This window comes from Pinus tabuliformis, chromosome 9 (assembly GCF_031772625.1).
Source record: "Pinus tabuliformis cultivar Carrire ecotype Pingquan chromosome 9, CPIR1, whole genome shotgun sequence".
In the NCBI taxonomy this organism is placed as follows: domain Eukaryota; kingdom Viridiplantae; phylum Streptophyta; class Pinopsida; order Pinales; family Pinaceae; genus Pinus; species Pinus tabuliformis.
The window spans coordinates 1,369,409,232-1,369,434,861 of record NC_142307.1 but is presented as its reverse complement, the minus strand read 5'-3'; the positions used below and the strand labels follow the sequence as shown (position 1 = coordinate 1,369,434,861).

Below are 25,630 nucleotides of genomic sequence, written 5' to 3'. Positions count from 1 at the left end.
AATGGCACAATTGATGAGGAAGTCTATATAGAACAACCCTTGGGATTTGAAGTTAAAGACAGAAAGGCATATGTTTGTAGATTGAAGAAGGCATTATATGGCCTCAAGCAAGCACTAAGGGCATGGTATGCTAGGATGGATGCATACCTTCAGAGATTAGGCTTCACAAAGAGTTATGTTGATCCGAACCTTTATATTAAGGTTGTGAAGGGTGAACCGGTAATCATTCTTCTGTATGTGGATGATCTTCTCTTGACAGGTGTAGAAGGTTGAATTGAAGGATCTAGGGTTGATGCATTACTATTTGGGACTAGAAGTTTGGCAAGGACCTGATGAAATCTATCTAGGTCAAGGAAAGTATGTGATCAAGATGTTGAAGAGGTTTGACATGATGGATTGCAAACTAATGACAACCCCGATGATCACAAATTTGAAAAGACTAAGGAGTTCTAAATCGGGCCCTGTGGATCCTTCTAAGTGTAGACAATTGATTGGCTCACTTATGTACTCGGTGAATACTCGACTCGACATATGCTTTGCAGCAAATGTTCTCAGTCAATTCCAAGTGGAGCCAAAGCATGATCATTGGACAACAGCGAAACATATTTTGAGATATCTGCAAGGAACCATCCACTACTACCTGAAGTACGATATGAGGAATGATGTCCACCTAATTGGATATACAGATTCCGACTGGGGAGGCAGTAAATAAGATGGAAGGAGCACTATAGGAGGATGTTTCAGTTTGGGATCCTCCATGATCTCATGGATGATCCCAAAGCAAGATACAGTGGCTTTAAGTAGTGTTGAGGCAAAGTATATTATACCCTGTGAAGTAAGCAGACAAGTGTTCTGGTTGATGAAGCTGCTATCTGAACTATTCGAAAGACCAATGGACCCTACAGTGATACATTGCGATAACACCAGTTGTATATGATTATCTGAAGACCCAGTGTTTCATGGAAAGACAAAGCATATTAACAACAAGTATCACTACATTCGGAATCTAGTACAAGATGGTGTCTTGCAGCTACAGTATATCTCCACCGATAAGCAAGTAGCTGACATATTGACAAAATCTCTCCTAATAAGAAGCTTGTGTATTTGAGAGACAAGCTTGGTTTTGTTGATGTATCCTCCCTAGTTGATAGAGAGAGATAGGCACAACATTCTTGTCTTCACTTGGGAAGACAGAATGGAGGATTGGGTAAGCATCTGGAATCCAATACTCTCTGAGGATGAGGTAGGGCATCCAAGATGAGAGTAGTCGTGGACCGATATTCTTTAAGCACTGGCTATCCAAGATAAGAATGGTCCAAAGAAAGTCATACTCTGTGAACACTCGGGTGGAGTATGTACCTTGAGAGACAATGATGATGTTGTCTATAAATCGTTGGTCTCGGCAGCATTGTGCTCTGATCTTGTGGAGAGATAGAGTTGTTGGTCAAGGCCTTGCTATCTGACAATGTTGGTGTTGATTTGGGGTAGCATCAGATGTGCTCTAAGCCTCAAATTTTGCAAGGAGGATTGGGCACATGTATTCCAAAGAACCTAGAAAGCGTTTTGGGAAATTCCACCCAGAGACAATTTTTTTAAAATAATTAATATTTTTTAATGGGACTCTAAGTCTAAACTTAGGAAATTAAAAATATTAATGGGTATTAATCTAATTGTGGTTGTAACTTCTAGAAGAAGACAAGGGTCAAACTAAAATGATTTTAGCCATTGATTAGCTTTTAATCTGGGTCGTTGAATGTCAACGAGAAGATTATTTAAGGGAGCTTGAAGGTCATTTGGAAAACACACTGAGAGATCAAGAGATCGAATTTCTGAAGTGAGAAGTTCTCAGGACGAAAGTTTGATCGAGAAGATTTCTTGCAGAGAGGGGCAGTGAGTATCTGGAAGAAGGAAGTTTTCCTAGGCCGAGGAGTACAAGGCAAAAAGAGGGCAGAACGATGTCCAGAGAGAGGCAGACACTAGCCACGCAGAACTAACGCACTGGCAGCGCAGGCCTGGAGATCGAATTCCTGCTGAGGAAATTGAGTTTTAGTTGCCGGGAGCCGAGGTGTGAGGCCAGGAGGCAGAGATTTGGATTTTCCAGATAGCAAAGGGTCCAGAGAAGGAGCAGCGTGATACCCAACAGGGGTGATGCAAGAACTGCGTAAGAGTGACATAGTTCTACGTAGAGGGTATGCAGAAGCTCCAGTTCAGCGTGATCAGACTCAAATTCTCCCAGTGACAGGGTGAGATCATTTCACCATTAATTTTGTCCAGTTTCTCTCTGTATCGGATTGTTAGTTGGGCATCCAAGAATGCTCAGATTTTCTCCTGCATAATAATAAAACCCTCAAATCTGCTACACCGATTTTCCCACATTGGGTTTTTCTAGGGACATTTGTCCAAAAATAACGGTGTCAATTGTGTTGTATTTTCTTTCTTGCTCAGTCCCTTGTTTCTGCATATAATTTAATTAAGTGAAAGTTGCAATGTATGTATTACGATATTTGTCGTAGAAAACTGTAAGTAATTTGTTTAAAGGAATAGGAGTAATATCATCAGTTGCTGTAGTAGGGATTCTGGTGGAGGAATTTTCACAGTTGGTTGGTATGATGCTAAACAAATGGGTTACCAATTCGACTCTTCTTATGAGATATCTTCAGATTGAGAATGTCCATGTACCATTTATGAATACCTCCCTAGTTAAGAGGGAGTGTTGAAAAATGTGTAACTAGGTTCGATCTTCATAAATATGAAATGTACTTTTGATTCTTGTAAATTGTAAAATGAAAGAAAATTATTATTATTGTTTTTGGAGCATGGGTTTCATGCTCAAGGTCTTTTATTTTATAGGTCAAGCACCCATTGAGTGCTTCTAGGGTTTGTCCTAGGTCAAGAAGTCAAAAGAGTCATTGTCATAAGTTGAAGACCCCTTCAGGCACATTGTAACTTGTAAAGAAAATTATTTTTGTCATTTAAAGAGTCAAAATACCCTCCAAGACCAAGTTGGCCTAGCAGCTGGCAAGTCAGCCTAAAAGAAAGAGCCATGTCCACCTTGAAGAGCCTATATATAGGAGGAAACTCGACCTCCTTGAGAGACATTCATCCATCACTCATTCTAGTGAAGGAGGAAGAAGAAGGAAGCAAAGAAGGAAGAGGACGAAGGAGACTTTTGTTTGGGTTATTTCTCTCTCACATGTGCTAAGGAGTAGGGTCTCTGCTACAAGTTCGATTCAAGTTTGAAAGACATTGTTTTCGATTCTACTTCTAGCCTACATGTGCTAAGGAGTTGGGTTTGAAAGATATTGTTGTTGCGCTGAAGAAAATCTGCTCCAAGAACTTTGCAATTCAAAAACATTCTGAGAGAAGATATGGAACCTAGTTTCTATGTAGTCCTCAATAACCCTAATACCATGTAGAAATAGCTAGAAATTTGCAGTTGCTAATGAATTCAGAATGAAAAAAATAGACACAAATTTCTTCTACTTAACCTATGGAAAGGAAAACATATAATAGAATCACATGCAATCATTCAATCAAAATGAACACAATATTTTTACTGGGTAACCCAACTGAGAAAAACCCCTCCTCTATTTGTAATAAATTAGAAGAGAATATGGATCTATTACAATGACAACTTTAATCCTTGAAGCTCAACCTGCACCGCAACACTGATCTCCTACTCTGACCAACATTTACCCAAAATACGCCTCGACCTTCCTCTTATTTCCTCGCATAATTATTGAGGAAAATAGCTCCTAAAATATAGGGAAATCTCTTATTTCCTTGTGCAAATCCTTGAGGAATTGCTCATTTGCACCAATGCAAAACCTATACACTCAATAGTATACAATTGATAATTACAATGTGCCTTTTCCTCCAATTCAACTAGGCAATTCGAATTGCATGCATGACTGGCTATTTATAGTAAATTGACTAGTTAATTGAGAGATCAGTGAATTAAAAATAGTTACAAGTACTCAAATGAACTCCTATTGACTCTATTCATGACTACATCTCAGATAACTGAGTTTCACTAACTATAACTCCACTAGATTGCTAGATCTTAGCAATCAACTCATGCAAAAATCTACTTCTAGGGTTTCTATCTACAAGTTCGATCTTGGAGAAAAGAAGGCAAGAAGGTCAAGCGAAGGTCACCAAGGGTCATCCTTAAGCTCCAGAAGTCAGAGAAAGGAAAGCGAAGGTCAAAGGAAGGCTCAGAAGGCAAATCGAGGCTCACACGTGTGGCAGCAGCAACTGTTGGGGGCCGAAAATTTCAGATCTGTAGTGGAGGCCAAAATTCTGCAGCTGGAGGTCGAAGAAGTGCTACTGGAAGAGATTTGACTGGGTTTGAATGGATCAAGGTTAGCACATCATCCGAAGAGGTTGGTCTTGGTCTTGGAGGGCATTGGGTTTAATCTTAAGGTCTTCGAATTTTTCAATTGAAGAATCTGTAAGGAAGAGAAGAGATTTGCGGGTTTTCGTCTCAAGTGGAGAGGTTTTGGCCCTGGCTTGCAGTCTATATTCTATGTTCTTGTTCTTCTTGTTTTGGTAGTTATTTGATGATACACACATAATAATAAGTAAAAAGACATCACAAGCAATTAACAAGTAAAGAGAAATCACTCTAATCATTGCCCTATAGATTTCTCAACAGAAAATTCTTTGGTTTAATTGGTAAGGTGATGCCTTTTCAATACAATCCTTTCCTTACTGCTCCAAAGGAAGCAATGTAACATAATTGCATAAGATAGAATGAAGATAGGATAAACCAATTAGCAGAAGATGCAAGCACCTTAAGTATGGAACTACCACTGTAGAGGGAAACACACAAAGGATGAAAAAGTATCCATGGATAATGCACAAAGAGATGAGAACAACTAATCCTCTACCAACAAATTTACCAATTTCCCAGTCTCCCTCAGTGCTATTGAATCTTAGTGTTATAAGCACTCCAGTCTTCTAGACATTCATGCAAGCATATCATAAGGCTACCATATCCTCAAATATGGACAATAGCAAATGATTTTATAGAGAACAAACGAAAATATGCCATTCATAACTAATAAGGGAATGTAACTACATAGAAAGCAGAAATGGGGATTGTTACCCACTACCTATGGGTAGTGTATATGGGAAAAAAAATCTCCTAGATGATCCTCAGTTGGCAGCCAGCAGCCCCTTGCAACCCCCAGATAGCTCAATGTGTCATTTTCTTCGCCACCTGAGCTAGTTGTGTGGTTCCTTACCCATCTGTTATGAATGTATGTTTGAAGGTGGGCCTCCCGACTCCAAAGGTATGGCTTTTCATTGGTATAGTTGAGTAGTTTTCCTTACTTATCATGGGCATTTTTGGGCATGAATTGGTGGGGGGATTCGGCAGAAAGAGTGGTTTAGGTTTGTATTCTTATCTCCATTGCCTGATTTCATGGTTACCCTTGTATCCTAGTCTCGTGGGATCTCCTTTACTGGCTATTAGCTCTAGGGTTGGCACTACATGGGAAATCTCGATTTTGGTTTAGTGATCTCGCTTCCCGACACCACCTACATTACTCCCTTTCCACTCATTTGAGCCCCATTCATCTCTTTTCCCATCCAGGTCCACATTTGTCCACTCAGTCCACAAATGGTTAGCCTCCTCCTCCCCCTCCCCTTGTCCACACCTTGGGTCAGGCCTGGAACGATGCCCCAGAGGTTGATGCAACTAGAAAGAAAATAAAAAGCATAATTTGACCACTCTCAACAGGAAATGTACCACAAAATGCAAAAGATGGTCGAGACATACAAATTTAGCACGTGGGCAAAAGCCAAACATGAGCTCTACCCCTTATCTATGGCCATCACCCTAGTTCCTATGGGCCCTAGATGAGCCCCCTCCATCATTAAGGAACCCATGATTGTCCCAACCCCTGGTGGGCGATGAACTGCCTCACCTTAAGGGGGTATCCACTGCTATATATTACACATCATGCTCTCCATCCCTTGGAGCCCCGAGCAGTTATGAAGAAAAATCAATCAAAGGTAAAAGGCATATGAAGAAGGGTGGAAAAAAAAAGGTCAAGGTAACTCATGTACCACGATTTTCTCCCTCCTACACTCATATACCCAAGTGTGGGCTTCCCTTATTATAGCTACCCTTGCACCTTGACATGTGGTCTGGATGATTCCCCTGATCCCCACTCCATTCCATTATTATATCATTTGCCACCTACCTCTTAAAGGATGTACTACGGACATGCCACCCCCTTTAGAGGTTGAAACCACCTAATAGGGTCCTTCGTTACCCCCTTATTGAGCTTGGAGACACTTGTACATGCCAAATCCCACTATGGAAAGGCATGCCACCATGAAGTGCCCCACTGATCCCATGATTTGTAAGCAGTATTACTTGATTATTCTAATGATTTGTTATATTGGAGGGCAATGGGACGCATTGGATCTTATGCAAGATTGTAGGTGGGTCGTCATTTAGGTCTTCGTCTCCCTATACGGGATTTTAGCCCTCCAGAGGGCCACATTGGCACTTGTAGGGTGAGCGTTGAGATGTAAGGAAGATGGTCATAGGTATGTTGCCCGTGACATCTTTGGGTGGATATTTGTACTATGTTATTTTTGTGGATGACTTCTCTCGCAAAACATGGATCTATTTCTTAAAGAAGAAGGATGAAGTGTTCAAATGGTTCCGCTCTTTCAAAGCCTTGGTCGAGAATCAAATAAGAAAGAATATCAAAGTATTGAGGACCAATAATGGGACTGAATATGAGTCAAATGAATTCAAAGACTATTGTAGAGAAGCTGGCATTAAGAGGGAGACCACTACTGCATATACTCCTGAACAAAATGGTGTTGTCGAAAGGAAGAATCGTACTATCATAGAAGCCACCCGTGCCATGCTTCATGATCAAGGTCTTCTGAAGTTATTATGGAGAGAAGTTGCCAACACCGCTGTGTATGTTCAAAACAGATGCCCACATCAAGCTTTGGACTTCAAGACACCCGAAGAAGTTTCCACTGGTAAGAAACCTAATGTTTCCCATTTTAGAATTTTTGGTTGTCTCGTATACTTTCATGTGCCGAAAGAGAAAAGAAACAAACTAGATGCATCTAGGAAGAAAGGAACATTTGTGGGCTACAGTGAAACTTCGAAGGCATATAGAATCTATGTGCCTGGTCAAAGGGAAGTGGAATTAAATCATAGTGTCACTTTCGATGAAGATTCTGCTCTTAGGAAGGTCTGAGAGCTTACTATCCCTAGGAAGGAAAATGATGATGCTGATGTAGAAAAGCAGGATGAACCTCCAGATGAACCGATGCCCGATGTTGAAGGTCCGATGGATCCCATTGATCCACCTCCTAGTAAGCCCACTACTTCAAGAAAAAGACCTTTGTGGTTCAAAGATACTCTTGAAGATGTTGAGAAACACATTGCACCGAGGGGGACATTTCATGAAAGCAAGAAGCCGAACAGGTACCAAGGGTACTTAGCTGCCATGAGTACCATTGTACAATCTGAGCCTTGCACATTTGAAGAAGTCGTGAAACACCAAGTTTGGAAGGATGCGATGAATGAGGAATATGAGTCAATCATGAAGAATGATGTCTGGGATGTGGTTCCTAGACCCAAGGACAAGTCAATGGTCACTTCAAAATGGCTCTACAAGATCAAACATGGAGCTTATGGGAGTGTTGAAAAGTTCAAGGCCCAATTTGTTGCTTGAAGCTTCTCTCAAAAGGAAGGAGTAGACTATGATGAGATATTTGCACTGTTTGCCAGATATACCATCATCCATTTGATCATAGCCCTTGTCGCTTCGCAAGGATGGAGCCTACACTAGATGTATGTCAAAACTGCCTTCTTACATGGCTCATTTAAAGAGGAAGTCTACGTGGAACAACCCGAGGGATTCGAAGTTCAAGATCATGAGACACGTGTATGCAGATTGAAGAAAGCCCTCTATGGGTTGAAGCAAGCCCCTAGGGTTTGGTATGAGAGGATTGATAGGGATCTTATGAAGCTGGGATTTACAAAGAGCGATGCTGACCCGAACCTATACTTCAAGGTTGAAAAGGACAAGCCCCTCGTTCTGGTCCTTTATCTGGATGATCTCTTTCTGACAAGTGATGACCCTCTCATTCATCAATGCAAGAGAGAGTTAGCTTCCAAGTTCGAGATGAAGGACCTAGGTCTGATGCACTACTTCCTAGCGTTGGAGATCTGGCAAAAGCCAGGACAGATTTTCCTTTCTCAAGGAAAATACATTGTGAAGCTACTTGAGAGATGTGGGATGGTGGATTGCAAGTCTCTGACTACTCCAATGGAACTAGCGAACCCTTTCGAGTATCACCAACTTGTGGGGGGCCTGATGTTCTTGGTCAACTCTCGTCCTGACATATGCTTCGCTGTGAACACGTTGAGTCAATTTATGGTCGAGCCTCATCACATTCATTGGATTGCTGCTAAGAATCTCTTGAGATATCTCCGGGGCACAATCCACTATGGACTGAGATACACTGTCGAGAACTTGAGGCTGCATGGATATTCAAATGCTAACTGGGTTGGCAGTGTGGTGGATCGTAAGAGCACGTCTGGGTGTTGCTTCTCTTTGGGGTCTACTTCAATATCTTGGATGAGCAGGAAGCAATAAATCGGTTGCACTAAGCACCGCCGAGGCCGAATACAATGCTGCAAGTATGGCCTGCTGTGAAGTTGTTCGGTTGAGGAAGCTCTTCAGTGAGCTATTTGAGCACGTGCTGGATACCATCGTGATCTTCTACGACAACTAGAGTGGGATTCGCCTATCAAAGAATCCCATGTTCCACGACCGCTCCAAGCACATTGATATCAAGTACCACTTTATCCGGGATATGGTACAACGAGGAGCAATAAGGCTCCAACACATTAGGACGGATGAGCAGGTCACAAACATTCTCATGAAGCCTTTGGGGAAGGTCAAATTCTTAACCTTCTAAGAGAGACTTGGAGTCATGGAACGACCCTCCTATGAGGGTCTCATATGAGTTGGACACTGAGCTCTAGGAGCTCCTGGGGGCTTGGGGTACTTCTTGGAGCTATGAGCAACCATAGGGTGAGTGGTTCACCTTCCCCTAGTGGTGCGCTAGATACAGGGTGAGTGGTTCACCTTCCCCTGTGATACCCCATTATGGTTGACATGTGTGTAGGGTGAGTGGTTCACCTTCCCCTACCCAGACACATGTATGTAGGGTGAGTGGTTCACCTTCTTCTACGATTGACATATGCATAGGATGAGTGGTTCACCTTCCCCTATGATTGACATATGCATAAGATGAGTGGTTCACCTTCTCCTATGGCATATGAGCAAGATGAGTGGTTCACTTTCTCCTATCGATGCCCCAGCACACATCCTACCCATAGAATCCGGGATTCGTGGGAAGTACCTCTCATCTGGCCAATGAGTTGAGAAAAGATGGTTAGGGAACATAGCACTACCGATGGAAGCATCGTGTACTGCCATGCTCCCTATGACTAAGATGCATGGTGTTCAACAACTTGATCTGCGATCAAGGACTGACTTTTGTCAGTGGAGAGTGGTATGATCTTATGACTCACTCTCGATCTCTTCTTCTTCATTATTACTTCATGGTTCAGCAGAGCAGAGTTGGGCAGTGATGACAGGGATGGTACAGGATGGCATGATGACAGATGGATTGGCAGGTGGAATTCTCCCTAGTTGAGAGGGAGTGTTAAAATTGGCAACTAGGGCCAAATTCCACCTTAGGACAGCTCATATGATGGAGATGATTATTGCATTGGATTCCTCTTTTCGAGAGGTCCAATTTTGATATAAAGATCATCCCATTCAACCAGCAGAAATGGAATTTTGAATTTATTCTCTCTCATGCACAAATTGTCAAGGTTGGCCTCAGTCAAATGTAGGCTCAAAAGCCCAATAGATGTGTCTCCTCACCCTCAACGAAGTGTATAAATAGGAGTGACCTCTCTCCTCATTTGGACATCACTCATCTCATCACATATCTCTCTCTCCTCTCTTGATTGGTTCGTACAGCTTGGAGGCAGCCTTCTCTACTTCGCACGTGTGAAAGGAGGACGAATTTTTGGGTTTGTTTGCTGGCCGAATTTTAGGAAAACAGACCAACATTGACCAGTGTTGACCAAGGCTCCTTTGACCAGCGTTGACTTCATTTTTGAGGGAAAAAATCTGATTTTTGAAGGCCACATTTATTGCACAGATTTCGAGGAGTTTGGGACAATTTGACCAAGGTTGACTTCAGCGTTGACTTCAAATTTGACTGCAAAATTTATAGTTGTGTTTTCTCTCTCCTTTGACTGGTTTGACCGAATTGTTTTGGGCTGACTTTGACTCTCTTGGAAGGCCGAATTGATCTACTGTTGACCAAGCTGCTTGGGAACATTCTAGGGCTGCTTTGACCAGCGTTGACTTTTTGGTTAGGGCTGCAGTTGATTGTTGATTTTGACAGGACTATTTTGGGCAAGTTAATTTGATATTTGTACTCTCTCTCTCTCTGTCAAACTATTGAAGAATAATAATACGATTTCAACAAAGGGTTTCCCCACATTGGGGTTTTTCCCTGGCATCCGCCACATCTTGTGTCCTCTTGTCTTGGCTTGTCTTCTGCACATGTTTTTATGTTCTATCTGCATTTACTCAATGTGTTTAAGTTAATGTGATTGCTACTTAATATAACTGGAAATTAACATTGGGCTAATAAAGAACATTGAAGTAAATTCTGCTAAAGCATAGAACATACCATTGTTATCTAAAATGAACAACCTCTCTTAAGGCCCTTTGGATATAGAGGGGTACTATTGGGATGCCCCGACTGGGATAGCATAATTCCATCTTCCCATATGTCATAATTAGCACACTGCATCTTACATTACAAGCCCGTATCTAACCTCCATTCTTTGGGTACAACTTGTCATTGGTCCTTTGGGATTTGGCACTCATATGTCCACATACCTGGGTAAAGCCCAGAAACTTTTCCCTAGGAGGTTGGTGCAGTTAACAGAAACAAAAAGAGCAAATCATGGCACAAAGAAATAAAAGAAAGAAAAACCAAAATGCAAAAGATGGCCAAGGACATAAAGATTAGCACGTGTGCAAAAGCTTAGCATGAGCTCTACCTCACTCATATGACCATCATCAAAAGAAAAACCAAAATGCAAAAGATGGCCAAGGACATAAAGATTAGCACGTGGGCAAAAACCTAGCATGAGCTCTACCTCACTCATATGGTTCCTGAGCACATGATGCTCCATTACATCAAAGGAAGGAGCCTCTGCATGTCCCAACCTTGATGAGCGATAAACTGACTCATCTTAAAGCGGTAATAAAACTGCTACATCATACAAAGCAAGCTCTAACCCTCGAGCTATAAGCAATAATACAAGGAAAAATCACGAAGAACTAAAAGGCGCAAAAGAGGGGTGGAAAAACCCAGGCCAAGCTGGTAAGTCATGCATCCATGAATGCTTCCTCCTCACATATATACACTCAGGATGTGGACACCCCCATCAGTTGGTCTTATTGGCCATGGCACTTGACCATGAAGTCTTCTCCCCTCCGTTTCCATCATTATTACTTACTAACACCTATCAATTGAAGGGTGGTCCAGGGAAATGTTACTTCCCCTTAGGTGTTGGAAGCATCTAATAGGGTTAACCTTAGGCACCCCTACCTAGGGAGAAAACATCTTTATGAGATCAGGGTCTTGATTTTGGAAGGGGATCCTTGTTTGAAGTACTAAATTGCCCTTAACGTTCAAGTTTGGTTCACTTAGATGCATTATTCATCTTGGTCTCTAATGACTAGTTGCTTTCACTAGAATCCATGTGCTCTTGTCAGGTTGTTCAACAGCCCAGGTTTGGGAACCTACTCCATAAGTACCTAAGCCTTCCAGAGAAGCATATTGGCACAAATAGGTGAAGTGTTGAGACTCTTGGGCCTCCTAGCAGCATCATTGGATGACACATGTCCCAAAGCACCTCCAGCACCCGAGATATTGGTTGACTTGGTCCCAAATTTGAGGACTCTTTAGGATGACACAGTTGGACCCAACATACCCCCAATTTGGCCTTGACACCATTTGATGGGCAAGCAGCTGATTCAGAGCCCAGATGAGGATGGTCTCACCATGAGAGACTAGGGAGGGCTTGTTGCACCAGAGAATAGGTACTGGCTTTGTCACTTTGTTGATCACCTTCAAAATCAACCATAAATCTGATTTCTCTCCTAATCTCATTTTCGACTCGTTAAGGTCAGGCCGCTAGCTAGGGCTAGGGCACGAAAATAGCCACAGTTGAAGTTGTTTGCTAATGGGAGGATTCAACATTGAGAGGAGTGTTGGTTGCCCCAAAATCAACCCCTTTTAGTGGTTAATCCATCTATTTCAAAGCAAAATCTTTTTGCCCTAGGTTAATCTTGCTCTAGATAAACCCTAGTTTGCCCTAGGCTTCAAATTGCAGCTTGTTGAAGGCTTCTTATTCCAATGGTTGTTGATATTCATTGTTTCGAAGCTTTTTCTTGGCCTCTTGATTCTAGGTTAATCCATTTGGCTTGTTATCTCTCAAGCACCAGATTTTTTGTGCCCTAAATTGGCCTTATTAGAGGATGTGAATTTCCCTATTACACTTTCTAGGCCTTGTCCTTAGAAAGAGTTGTCCTCTATAAGCCTTTATTATCACCTTGATCCTTGTACTTAATATATCCTTTGGTGACCTATCTAAAGGGAAGCCTCCTTAGTGGTGAAAGTCCACAAAAAAATAGGAGGTAGTAGTCGTGGTGATAGTGGGCCACACTCCATTGTTGTTCCTTGTTCTAGTTTTTTCCTTGTGGGTTACCCCCTTACAAGAGCTGCAGGATTTCGAGGTAACACTTCCCTATTCTTTTTTAAACCTAAAAAATATCATTTTAATAAAGCTACTCTCATATCACCCTTGTGCCTCATTGCTTAGCTTTAGTAATCCTACTAGGGAAACCCCCCTTGAGCCGAAGGAGAGCAAACCCATAATGTAGAGGATAGCTTACTTAGATGACAATGTTGAGCTTTCTAGTAGTTCCCTCTCCGGGTGTCCTTTGTGGATTAAGGTTTTTATCATCAAGTACAAATTGGGAGTTAACACAATTGATCTTAAACTCATAGAAATTTCCACAGTGCAGCACTAGTACACTTCTTTAGTGTTGTTTTTCTCTTCTTAGTGCAAATTTTTTGTTTGGCATTTTGGTTTCATTCAATCCCATTTTTTTATTTGTGATCTCAACGTTTAGGATGCTCTTGTTTCAATCATAATTACTACAAGAATTGTTTTTTCTCTTCCACTAGGTGCTAAGGAGTTTAATGCACCTAAATAAGTAAGTGTAAAGTAATAGTTTCTAACATGGCAAAGATCCAAGTAAGTACAAGAACATGACAAATGTAACTTCAATTTTCTTTCGGAAAGATCTTACAAGAGCCTTTAAAACAATCAAGTACTTAGAGTCTTACCCACTTCCATACCTTTTCCAAAGGAAGCTTCAGTGCCTCTCCTTACTGATGCAATCGTGGAGCCACTTAAAGCACATGAAAATGTGGTTGTCATTATAACCTGTCATTATAGCCAAAAAGATGATTGCAACCATTTAGTGTGTTTAACATGATCTTATTTCAATGAAATACTAGCAAAGCATAGAGATATTACAATTCAATTTACTTCTGTTATAATTAAATATGACAGACCTACTAACATCATAACCATCATATAATGGAATCCAAGGATGAATGAGAACATTCCCAACGAGTTCTAACAAAATATGAGAAAGTGAAAATGTTCAACAATGCTTTGGCTATTACTTTAAAACAAATGCAGGCACTAATACATCAAAAGCACAATAAGAAATGTTAAGATAGGAAAATTGTGCAAGGTTACTTGAAAAAAATAATTTCTAGAGTTTCCTCATTAAAAAGTTAAAGTATGGTTGGTAGTAGGTATATTCTTTATATCCCCTAATCTTATCCTTTTATTTGATTATACAATCTCTAATCATAACAAGCTATATTTTTTATTTCTGATTCAATGATCTTCCCGTGTGAGTGGCAATTCTACATGAAATCAAACTTTTTTTGCAAAAGCATTTATTAGATATATGTTACTCTGTTAATTTTAGGTATGTTCCATGCTAATAGCAAATTTACTTCAGTTTTCCATATTAGCTCAATATCAATTCCAGATTAGCAATCACATTTAGCATGATAGTATAATGCAGATAGAACATAAACATAAATCGCAGAAGACAAGCCAAGACAAGAGGACACAAGATGTGGCGCCAGCCAGGGACAAACGCCAATGTGGGGAAACCCTTGATCAATTCTTCTTATATATTCTTCAATAGTTCAGCACAGAGAGAGATAGTACATATACATCAGAAGTCAACATTTTGACCTATCTAAATAAGAGCAGAGATCTTCTCTAAGAAGATGGCACATGAGGTAGCTGATCTGAACACATGTGATTCCATCACCTTGTTGTACCTATCACTGTGCTACACCATGTTGCACCACCATACCATGTCCATCATCATTGTGCTGCACCATGCTGCAACATCACTGAGTTGTACCTCATCATGTTGTACCCAACATGTTGCTCTTCATCATCATGCTGCGCTATGCATCATTGTGCACTATGATGCACCTATTCATTGTTGTACCCATCATTGTGCACTATGCTGCACCTATTCATTGTTGTACCCATCATTGTGCACTATGCTGCACCAATGACTGATGTACCCATCACTGTGCACTATGTTGCACCAATGACTGTTGTAACCATCATTATGCACTATGCTGCACATATTCACTGTTGTACCCATCATTGTGCACTATGCTGCACCTATTCACTGTTGTACCCATCACTATGCACTATGTTGTACCTATTCACTATTGTACCCATCACTGTGCACTATGAAGCACCAATGACTAATGTACCCATCACTGTGCATTATGCTACACCAATGACTGTTGTACCCATCACTATGCACTATGTTGCACCAATGACTATTATACCCATCATTGTGCACTATGTTGCACCTATTCACTGTTGCATCCTTCATGCTACACTTCAATACATTCATGTTGTCGTACCCTATTACTATGTTGTCCCATCATATCATACTGTTGCACCCTATCACTATGCTGTCAATACTACAGGACCCTTCTTAAGGGCTAGATAGACAGCAGCTAGGGTAGCTCTGTAGCTGCGGATTAGGGCCACCTTAGGACAGCGTATATGGAGCTCTCTTGACAACATTTAGAACCTGTCTTTTTAGGCCTCCTTTATACAATCATTAGCCCTCTTATTCTTTGCAGCTAGGGCATGATATGACCCTCCTAAATCAGCGTCTAGATGTTTGTTATAGACCTGCGTTTTTACCCACTCCTTGCTGTGTTTCCATGACCGTATTTAGGGCAGCGTTAGAGTTGTGTCTCCTTCATGACTAGGGCTTCACCTTGCTGCGAATAGAGGTCACTTTTAGGACAGCGTTAGGGCATATAAGGACGGCATCTTAGTGTCTATGTTATGCCTTTCCTTACTGTGATTCCAAGGCTACATTAAAGTCTTTAGAACAGCGTTGAAGGTTCTCCATCATGACCGCTATCAGGGTTGCTATAGGATCTTCAAGAGGATTGTTTCTCCTCCACGTCTAGGGCTTCTTCTAGACTGTAATATAGAGCTCTTAGGCTTCTTCCATGGCTGCGTTAGGCTTCTCTATTAGGGCAGTGTAGATGCTTCTCCATGATCTTCCAAAGACTGCGTTAGGACATTCATATTAGGGCAACGTATACTCTTAGTGACTCTGACTCTTCCTTCCACAAAGACCCAAACGAGTGGAGAGGAAGAGATCACAAGAGAAATGAATGTGTGTCTCAAATGACTAGCAAGCCACCTCTTTTTATACTAAAAGGTTGAGCACAAGTGGGGGCAATTTGGTTGCTGGCCGACCTTGACGAATTGTCCCATAACACAAATAAATTCATATCTCCAGGAATACTTGTAGGAACCGGATGATCTTTAGATCAATCCTACACCTCTCAACGAGAGGAATCCAAGAAAAATATCAGCTGCCATAAATGAGATGACCCGCATGGAATTTGGCCCTAGTTCCCAATTTTAATACTCCTTCTCAACTAGGTAGAACTCCATTTGCTAATCCATCTGCCAGACTGTACTATCTTTGCCATCAGTGCCCTGCACTGCTCTGCTGAACTATGAAGAAGAAGAAGTGATCAAGAATGTATCATACCATCCTCTACTGACCCGAAGTCAGTCCCATATAACAAAGAGTGTCTCATACCACTCTTACTGATCGGAATTCAATTCCAAAAGAGAGTGAGTTATATCACTCTTACTGACCCGAAGTCAGTTCCAACTAATCCCAAATCAACATCATCCTAGCATAGGGAGTACGGTAGTAACACGATGCATCCATCAGTACTACCTTGGTCCTTATCCTCATTTCCCTACTCATTGGCCAGATGAGAGGTACTTCCCATGAGTCCCACACTACATGGGTAGGATATCTCAGCGGGAGAAGGATGAACCACTCATCCTGCCTACATGTCGCCAGGGGTATCCCAGGGGAAGGCTGAACCACTCACCCTGCACACAACAAATCACTAGGGGAAGACTGAACCACTCACCCTATTATTGTGTCTCAACAAGAGAAGGATGAACCACTCATCCTGCCTACATAGCAAACCACTAGATGAAGGTTGAACCACTCACCCTATGGTTGCTCATCGCTCCACGATATACCCCAAGGCTCCTAGGAGCTCCCATAGCTCAATGTCCATATCATACAAGACCCTTAGGAGAGAGTCTCTCCACGACTCCTAGTCGTTCTTAGAAAGTCAAGAATTTGACCTTTCTCAGGGGCTTCGACAAAATATTGGCAACCTGCACATCAGTCCCAATGCGATGGAGCCTTCTTGCTCCTCAATGTACCATATCCCAGATAAAGTGGTACCTGATGTCTATATGCTTGGAGCGATCATAGAACAGGACTCCTCAACAATCGAATCCCCCTCTGGTTGTCACAGAAGATCACGACGTTATCCAGCACGTGTCCAAACAGCTCACTAACAAGCTTCCTCAACCAGGCAGCTTCACACAAGGTCATACTCGTAGCTATGTATTCGGTCTCAGCAGTGCTCAAAGCAACCGACTTCTGCTTCCTGCTCATCCAGGATATCAAAGCAGAACCCAAAGAGAACCAGCACCCAGAAGTGCTCTTGCGATCCTCCACACTGCCTGCCTAATCAGCATCAGAATAATCATGCAACTTCACATTTCCGGCAGTGTATCTCAATCCATGAGAGATTGTGCCCTAAAGATATCTCAAATGATTCTTGGCACCAATCCAATGAGGCTCAACCATATATGAGCTCAACATGCTAACTGCAAAACATATATCCAAACGGGAGTTCACTAAGAACATCAATGCTAGTACGAGTTTATGAAACTCAGAAGCATTTCACAAATCAGGTCCGGCATCACTACCGCATAACTTCTTCAAGTTAGGCTTCATCGAGGTAGACACGGGCTTGCAGTTCGCCATTGCAAATCCGGAATCCATCTCCCTCTTACTTTTACGAATGAGAGGGTCTGCGCCTGCCAAAAAGAGGTCATCCTCATAAGGTGCCAGTATGAGAGGTCTATCACCCACAACCTTCAAGCAACGGTTTGGATCGGCTTTACTCCTAATGAATCTCAGCTTCATCAGATAGTTGTCTATCCTTTCATACCAAGCCCGGGTTGCTAGCTTTAAATCATAGAGAGCTTTCCTTCACCTGCATACATGAGATTCCCAATCATGAATCTCAAACCCCTTGGGTTGTTCCACATCCATGGTCTTGCTATTGCATGAGGGAAATGGTTCCCTTATAAGTTTTCCTTCGGTACATCTTGGACATGTACCTTCATGCTCTTCTTTGAATTCAAGCATCCTTGTCACCATCTGTCTCATATGAGGTAGGGCCTTACAATGAAGATGGGCAAACCTCCAGTGCCATTGAAGAGATGTGTCACACGACATGGTCCCCAATGGACGTCCTGCAACTTCATACAAATTGCCAACTCTAAACCCATGAGTAAAAGCATCTTGAAAATTCCATTTTCAAACACGTACCTTTCCATCGATGAATGCCACCTTGTAACCTTTGACTTCCATTGTCGAAATGGACACCAGGTCCTTCTTGAGATTAGGTACATAAAGAACTTCTTGTAAATGAATTATGCTACTCTCATTCAATTGAGGGGTAGCATTCCCTACACCCTTTCTGGGATAGGTGGCATTGACTCCAAGAATAATCACCACGATTGTCTCCTTCTCTATCAAATTAGAGAGAGCTTCCTTATATTTGATGGAGTGCCTTGAAGCACTACTATCAATAAGCCAGATTCCCAAAGAGTCTAGAGTTCCTTGCTTTCTTTGAAGAGTCGGCCATTTCCTTGATGACCTGCATTCCTTTTTCCTTTGCCATTGTACCTGTCATTCCTTTGATCATTGAAGATGCCCCTGGAATGATTGTTATCATCATCAAGTGATGTGTCCCTTCTATTTGGACACTTCTTCACATAATGGCCAAACTTATTGCAAGCAAGGCATCTGCCTTTCCTTCCATTCTCAGATCCGGACTTCCCATTGAAGTGACCTATAGGTAGGCCATCAGATGCTTCCACTGCGCCACTTTGATAATATTCTCTGCTTCGACTTCACCCTTGGTGAATTTGAAGTGGGATGAGGAACCCATTGAGCCTTTTGTCCTTTCCAACTGTCTTCGGTGATTGCTCTTTCACTCTTGCTTGGGCTTTGTCTTCGCCTCAACTCTGATACCATGTTAATTTTAGGTATGTTCTATGCTGATAGAAAATTTAATTCAATTTTCCATATTAGCTCAATATCAATTCCAAATTAGCAATCACATTTAGCATGATAGTAAAATGCAGATAGAACATAAACATAAATCGCAGAAGACAAGCCAAGACAAGAGGACACAAGATGTGGCACCAGCCAGGGACAAACCCCAATGTGGGGAAACCCTTGATCAATTCTTCTTATATGTTCTTCAATAGTTCAGCAGAGAGAGAGATAGTACATATACATCAGAAGTCAACATTTTGACTTATCTAAATAAGAGCAAAGATCTTCTCTAAGAAGATGACACATGAGGCAGTTGATCTGAACACAAGTGATTCCATCACCTTGCTGTACCTATCACTGTGCTGCACCATGTTGCACCATCATACCATGTCCATCATCGTTGTGATGTACCATGTTGCACTATCACTGAGTTGTACCTCATCATGTTGTACCCAACATACAGCTCTTCATCATCATGCTGCACTACGCATCACTATGCTACGCCACTGTCACTGTGCACTATGTTGCACCTATTCACTGTTGTCCCCATCACTGTGCACTATGCTGCACCTATTCACTGTTATACCCATCATTGTGCACTATGATGCACCAATGATTGTTGTACCCATCTCTATGCACTATGCTGCACCAATGACTATTGTACCCATCATTGTGCACTATGTTGCACCTATTCACTATTGTACCCATCACTGTGCACTATGATGCACCAATGATTGTTGTACCCATCACTGTGCACTATGCTACACCTATTCACTGGTGTACCCACAACTGTACACTATGCTGCACCAATGACTACTGTACCCATCACTGTGCACTATGTTGCACCAATGACTATTGTACCCATCACTGTGCACTATGTTGCACCTATTCACTGTTGCATCCTTCATGTTGCACTTCAATACATTCATGTTGTTGTACCCTATTACTATGATGTCCCATCATATCGTATTGATACACCCTACCACTATGCTGTCAATACAACAGGACCCTTCTTAAGGTCTAGATAGACAGCAGCTCTGTAGCTGTGGATTAGGGCCACCTTAGGACAGCGTATATGGAGCTCTCTTGACAGCATTTAGAACCTGTCTTTTTAGGCCTCCTTTATAAAGTCATTAGCCCTCTTATTCTCTACAGCTATAACATGATATGACCCTCCTAAATCAATGTCTAGATGTTTGTTATCGAGCTGCGATTTTACCTACTCCTTGTTGTGTTTCCATGACCGTATTTAGGGCAGCGTTAGAGCTGTGTCTCCTTCATGACTAGGGCTTCTCCTTGCTACGAATAGAGGTCTCTTTTAGGACAAGGTTAGGGCATATAAGGACAGCGTCTTAGTGTCTGCGTTATGCCTTTCCTTACTGTGATTCCAAGCCTACATTAAAGTCTTTGGAACAGCGTTGAAGGTTCTCCATCATGACTACTATTAGGGTTGTTGTAGGATCTTCAAGAGGACTGTTTCTCCTCCACATCTAGGGCTTCTTCTAGACTGTAATATAAAGCTCTTAGGCTTCTTCCATGGTTGTGTTACGCTTCTCTATTAGGGTAGCGTAGATGCTTCTCCGTGATCTTCCATAGACTGCGTTAGGACATTCATATTAGGGAAATGTATACTCTTAGTGACTCTTCCTTCCACTAAGACCCAAACGAGTGGAGAGGAAGAGATCACAAGAGAAATGAAGGTGTGTCTCAAATGAACAGCAAGCCACCTCTTTTTATACTAAAACGTTGAGCACAAGTGGGGGCAATTTGGTTGCTAGCCGACCTTGACGAATTGTCCCATAACACAAATAAATTCATATCTCCATGAATACTTGTCGGAATAGGATGATCTTTAGATCAATCCTACACCTCTCGACGAGAGGAATAAAAGAAAATTATCAGTTGCCATAAATAAGATGACCCACGTGGAGTTTGGCCCTAGTTGCCAATTTTAACACTCCCTCTCAACTAGGGAGAACTCCATCTGCTAATCCATCTGCCAGACTGTACTATCTCTGCCATCAATGCCCTGCACTGCTCTGCTGAACTATGAAGAAGAAGAAGTGATCGAGAATGTATCATACCATCCTCTACTGACCCGAAGTCAGTCCCATATAACAGAGAGTGTCTCATACCACTCTTACTGATCCGAAATCAGTTCCAAAAGAGAGTGAGTTATATCACTCTTACTGACCCGAAGTCAATTCCAAACTGATCCCAGATCAATATCATCCTAGCATAAGGAGTACGGTAGTAACATGATGCATCCATCGGTACTACTATGGTCCCTATCCTCATTTCCCTACTCATTGGCCAGATGAGAAGTACTTCCCATGAGTCCCAGACTGCATGGGTAGGATGTCTCAACAGGAGAAGGATGAACCACTCATCCTGCCTACATGTCGCCAAGGGTATCCCAGGGGAAGGCTGAACCACTCACCCTATGATTGTGTCTTGGCAGGAGAAGGATGAACCACTCATCCTTCCTACATAGCAAACCACTAGGGAAAGGTTGAAGCACTCACCCTATGGTTGCTCATCGCACCACGATGTACCCCCAAGCCCCTCGGAGCTCCCATAGCTCAATGTCCATATCATACAGGACCCTTAGGAGAGAGTCTCTCCACGACTCCTAGTCATTCTCGGAAAGTCAAGAATTTGACCTTTCCCAGGGGCTTCGACAGAATATCGGCGACCTGCACATCAGTCCCAAAGCGATGGAGCCTTCTTGCTCCTCGATGTACCATATCCCAGATAAAGTGGTACCTGATGTCTATATGCTTGGAGCGATCATAAAACACAGGATTCCTCAACAGTTGAAGCCCGCTCTCGTTGTCACAGAAGATCACGACATTATCCAGCACATGTCCAAACAGCTCACTAAAGAGCTTCCTCAACCAAGCAGCTTCACATGACGTCATACTCGTAGCAATGTATTCAGTCTCAGCAGTGCTCAAAGCAACCTCAGCAGTGCTCAAAGCAACCGACTTCTGCTTCCTACTCATCCAGGATATCAAAGCAGAACCCAAAGAGAACCAGCACACAGAAGTGCTCTTGCGATCCTCCACACTACCAGCCTAATCAGCATCAGAATAATCATGCAGCTTCACATTTCCGGAAGTGTATCTCAATCCATGAGAGATTGTGCCCTAAAGATATCTCAAATGAATCTTGTCAACAATCCAATTAGGCTCAACCATATTTGAGCTCAACATGCTAACTGCAAAACATATATCCGGACGGGAGTACACCAAGAACATCAATGCTAGTACGAGTTTATGAAACTCAAAGGCATTTCACAAATCAGGTTTCGCATCACTATTGCATAACTTCTTGAAGTTAGGCTTCATCGAGGTAGACACAGGCTTGCAGTTCGCCATTGCAAATCCGGAATCCATCTCCCTCTTACTTTTGCAAATGAGAGGGTCTGTGCTTGCCAAAAAGAGGTCGTCCTCATAAGGTGCCAGTATGAGAGGTCTATCATCCACAACCTTCAAGCAACAGTTTGGATCGGCTTTACTCCTAGTGAATCTTAGCTTCATCAGACAGTTGTCTATCCTTTCATACCAAGCCCGAGTTGCTTGCTTTAAATCATAGAGAGCTTTCCTTCACCTGCATACATGAGATTCCCGATCATGAATCTCAAACCCCTCAGGTTGTTCCACATCCACAGTCTTGCTATTACATGAGGGGAATGGTTCCCTTGTAAGTTTACCTTCGATACATCTTGGACATGTACCTTCATGCTCTTCTTTGAATTCAGGCATCCCTGTCACCATCTGTCTCACATCAGGTAGGGCCTTACAATGAAGATGGGCAAACCTCCGATGCCATTGAAGAGATGTGTCACACAACATGGTCCCCAATGGACTTCTTGCAACCTGATACAAATTACCAACCTTGAACCCATGAGTAAAAGCATGTTGAAAATTCCATTTTCAAACACATACCTATCCATCGATGAATGCCACCTTGTAACCTCGACTTCCATTGTCGAAATGGACACCAGGTTCTTCTTGAGATCAGGTACATAAAGAACTTCTTGTAAATGAATCGTGTTACTCGCATTCAATTAAGGGGTAGCATTCCCTACACCCTTTCCGGGATAGGTGGCATCGACTCCAAGAATAATCTCCACGATTGTCTCCTTCTCTATCAAATTAGAGAGAGCTTCCTTGTATCTGATGGAGTGCCTTGAAGCACTACTATCAATAAGCCAGATTCCCAAAGAGTCTGGAGTTCCTTGCTTTCATTGAAGAGTTGGCCATTTCCTTGATGACCTGCATTCCTTTTTGCTTTGACATTGTACATGTCATTCCTTTGATCATTGAAGATGCCCCTGGAATGATTGTTATCATCATCAAGTGATGTGTCCCTTCTATTTGGACACTTCCTTGCATAATGGCCAAACTTATTGCAAGCAAGGCATCTACCTTTCCTTCCATTCTCAGATCCGGACTTCCCATTGAAGTGACCTATAGGTAGGCCACCAGATGCTTCCATTGCGCCACTTTGATAATATTCTCTGCTTCGACTTCACCCTTGGTGAATTTGAAGTGGGATGAGGAACCCATTGAGCCTTTTGTCCTTTCCAACTGTCTTCGGTGATTGCTCTTTCACTCTTGCTTGGGCTTTGTCTTCGCCTCAACTCTGATACCATGTTAATTTTAGGTATGTTCTATGTTGATAGCAAATTTACTTCAATTTTCCATATTAGCTCAATATCAATTCCAAATTAGCAATCACATTTAGCATGATAGTAAAATGCAGATAGAACATAAACATAAATCGCAAAAGACAAGCCAAGACAAGAGGACACAAGATGTGGCGCCAGCCAGGGACAAACCCCAATGTGGGGAAACCCTTGATCAATTCTTCTTATATGTTCTTCAATAGTTCAACAGAGAGAGAGATAGTACATATACATCAGAAGTCAACATTTTGACTTATCTAAATAAGAGCAGAGATCTTCTCTAAGAAGATGGCACATGAGGCAGCTGATCTGAACACAGGTGATTCCATCACCTTGCTGTACCTATCACTGTGTTGCACCATGCTACACCATCATACCATGTCCATCATCATTGTGTTGCACCATGTTGCACCATCACTGAGTTGTACCTCATCATGTTGTACCCAACATGCTGCTCTTCATCATCATGTTGCACTATTCATCATGATGCACTATGCATCATGCTACATTATGCATCAATGTGTTGCACCACTGTCACTATGCACTATGCTGCACCTATTCACTGTTGTACCCATCACTGTGCACTATGCTGCACCTATTCACTGCTATACCCATCACTGTGCACTATGCTGCACCTATTCACTGCTATACCCATCACTGTGCACTATGTTGCACCAATTCACTGTTGTACCAATCACTGTGCACTATGTTGCACCAAAGAGTGTTGTTGCACCAATGACTGTTGTACCCATCATTGTGCACTATGTTGCACCAATTCACTGTTGTACCAATCACTGTGCACTATGTTGCACCGAAGATTGTTGTACCCATCATTATGCACTATGCTGCACCTATTCACTGTTGTACCCATCACTATGCACTATGCTGCGCCAATGACTATTGTACCCATCACTGTGCACTATGTTGCGCCTATTCATTAATGCATCCTTCATGCTACACTTCAATACATTCATGTTGTTGTACCCTATTACTATGTTGTCCCATCATATCATATTGCTGCACCATATCACTATGCTATCAATACTACAGAACCCTTCTTAAGGGCTAGATAGACAGCAACTAGGGCAGCTCTGTAGCTACGGATTAGGGCCACCTTAGGACAGTGTATATGGAGATATCTTGACAGCATTTAGAACTTGTCTTTTTAGGCCTCCTTTATACAGTCATTAGCCCTCTTATTCTCTGCAGCTAGGGCATGATATGACCCTCCTAAATCAACATCTAGATGGTTGTTATAGACCTGCGTTTTTACCTAATCCTTGTTGTGTTTCCATGACCGTATTTAGGGCAGCATTAGAGCTGTGTCTCCTTCATGACTAGAGCTTCTCCATGTTGCGAATAGAGGTCGCTTTTAGGACAGCGTTAGGGCATATAAGGACAGCGTCTTAGTGTCTATGTTATGTCTTTCCTTACTGTGATTCCAAGCCTACATTAAAGTCTTTAGAACAGCATTGAAGGTACTCCATCATCACTGCTATTAGGGCTGATGTAGGATCTTCAAGAGGATTGTTTCTCCTCCACGTCTAGGGCTTCTTCTAGACTGTAATATAGATCTCCTAGGCTTCTTCCATGGCTGCGTTAGGCTTCTCTATTAGGGCAGTGTAGATTCTTCTCCATGATCTTCCATGGACTGCATTAGGACATTCATATTAGGGCATCGTATACTCTTAGTGACTCTTCCTTCCACTAAGACCCAAATGAGTGGAGAGTAAGAGATCACAAGAGAAATGAATGTGTGTCTTAAATGACTTGCAAGCCACCTCCTTTTATACTAAAAAGCTGAGCACAAGTGGGGGCAATTTGGTTGCTCGCCGACCTTGACGAATTGTCCCATAACACGAATAAATTCATATCTCCATGAATACTTGTCGGAATCGGATGATCTTTAGATCAATCCTACACCTCTCAACAAGAGGAATCCAAGAAAAATATCAGCTGCCATAAATAAGATGACCCACATGGAGTTTGGCCCTAGTTGCCAATTTTAACACTCCCTCTC

At 42.2% G+C, this 25,630-nt stretch overlaps 1 protein-coding gene across 7 annotated transcripts in view; it reads right to left on the bottom strand.

Moving 5' to 3' along the window:
• LOC149153590 (ribosome-recycling factor, chloroplastic-like) overlaps nucleotides 1–25,630 on the bottom strand; it is a 220,685-nt gene that overhangs the window by 161,681 nt on the left and 33,374 nt on the right. For 4 of the 7 annotated variants that reach the window (XM_089441035.1, XM_089441030.1, XM_089441034.1 and 1 more), the window contains exon 2: nucleotides 13,519–13,606. In XM_089441035.1, coding sequence (XP_089297161.1) covers nucleotides 13,519–13,600 — 82 coding nt within the window. In that variant the 5' untranslated portion in view covers nucleotides 13,601–13,606. Of the gene's footprint in view, nucleotides 1–13,506; nucleotides 13,607–25,630 lie in introns of all 7 variants that reach the window. The other 3 variants (XM_089441032.1, XM_089441031.1, XM_089441033.1) reach the window with 1 other exon arrangement.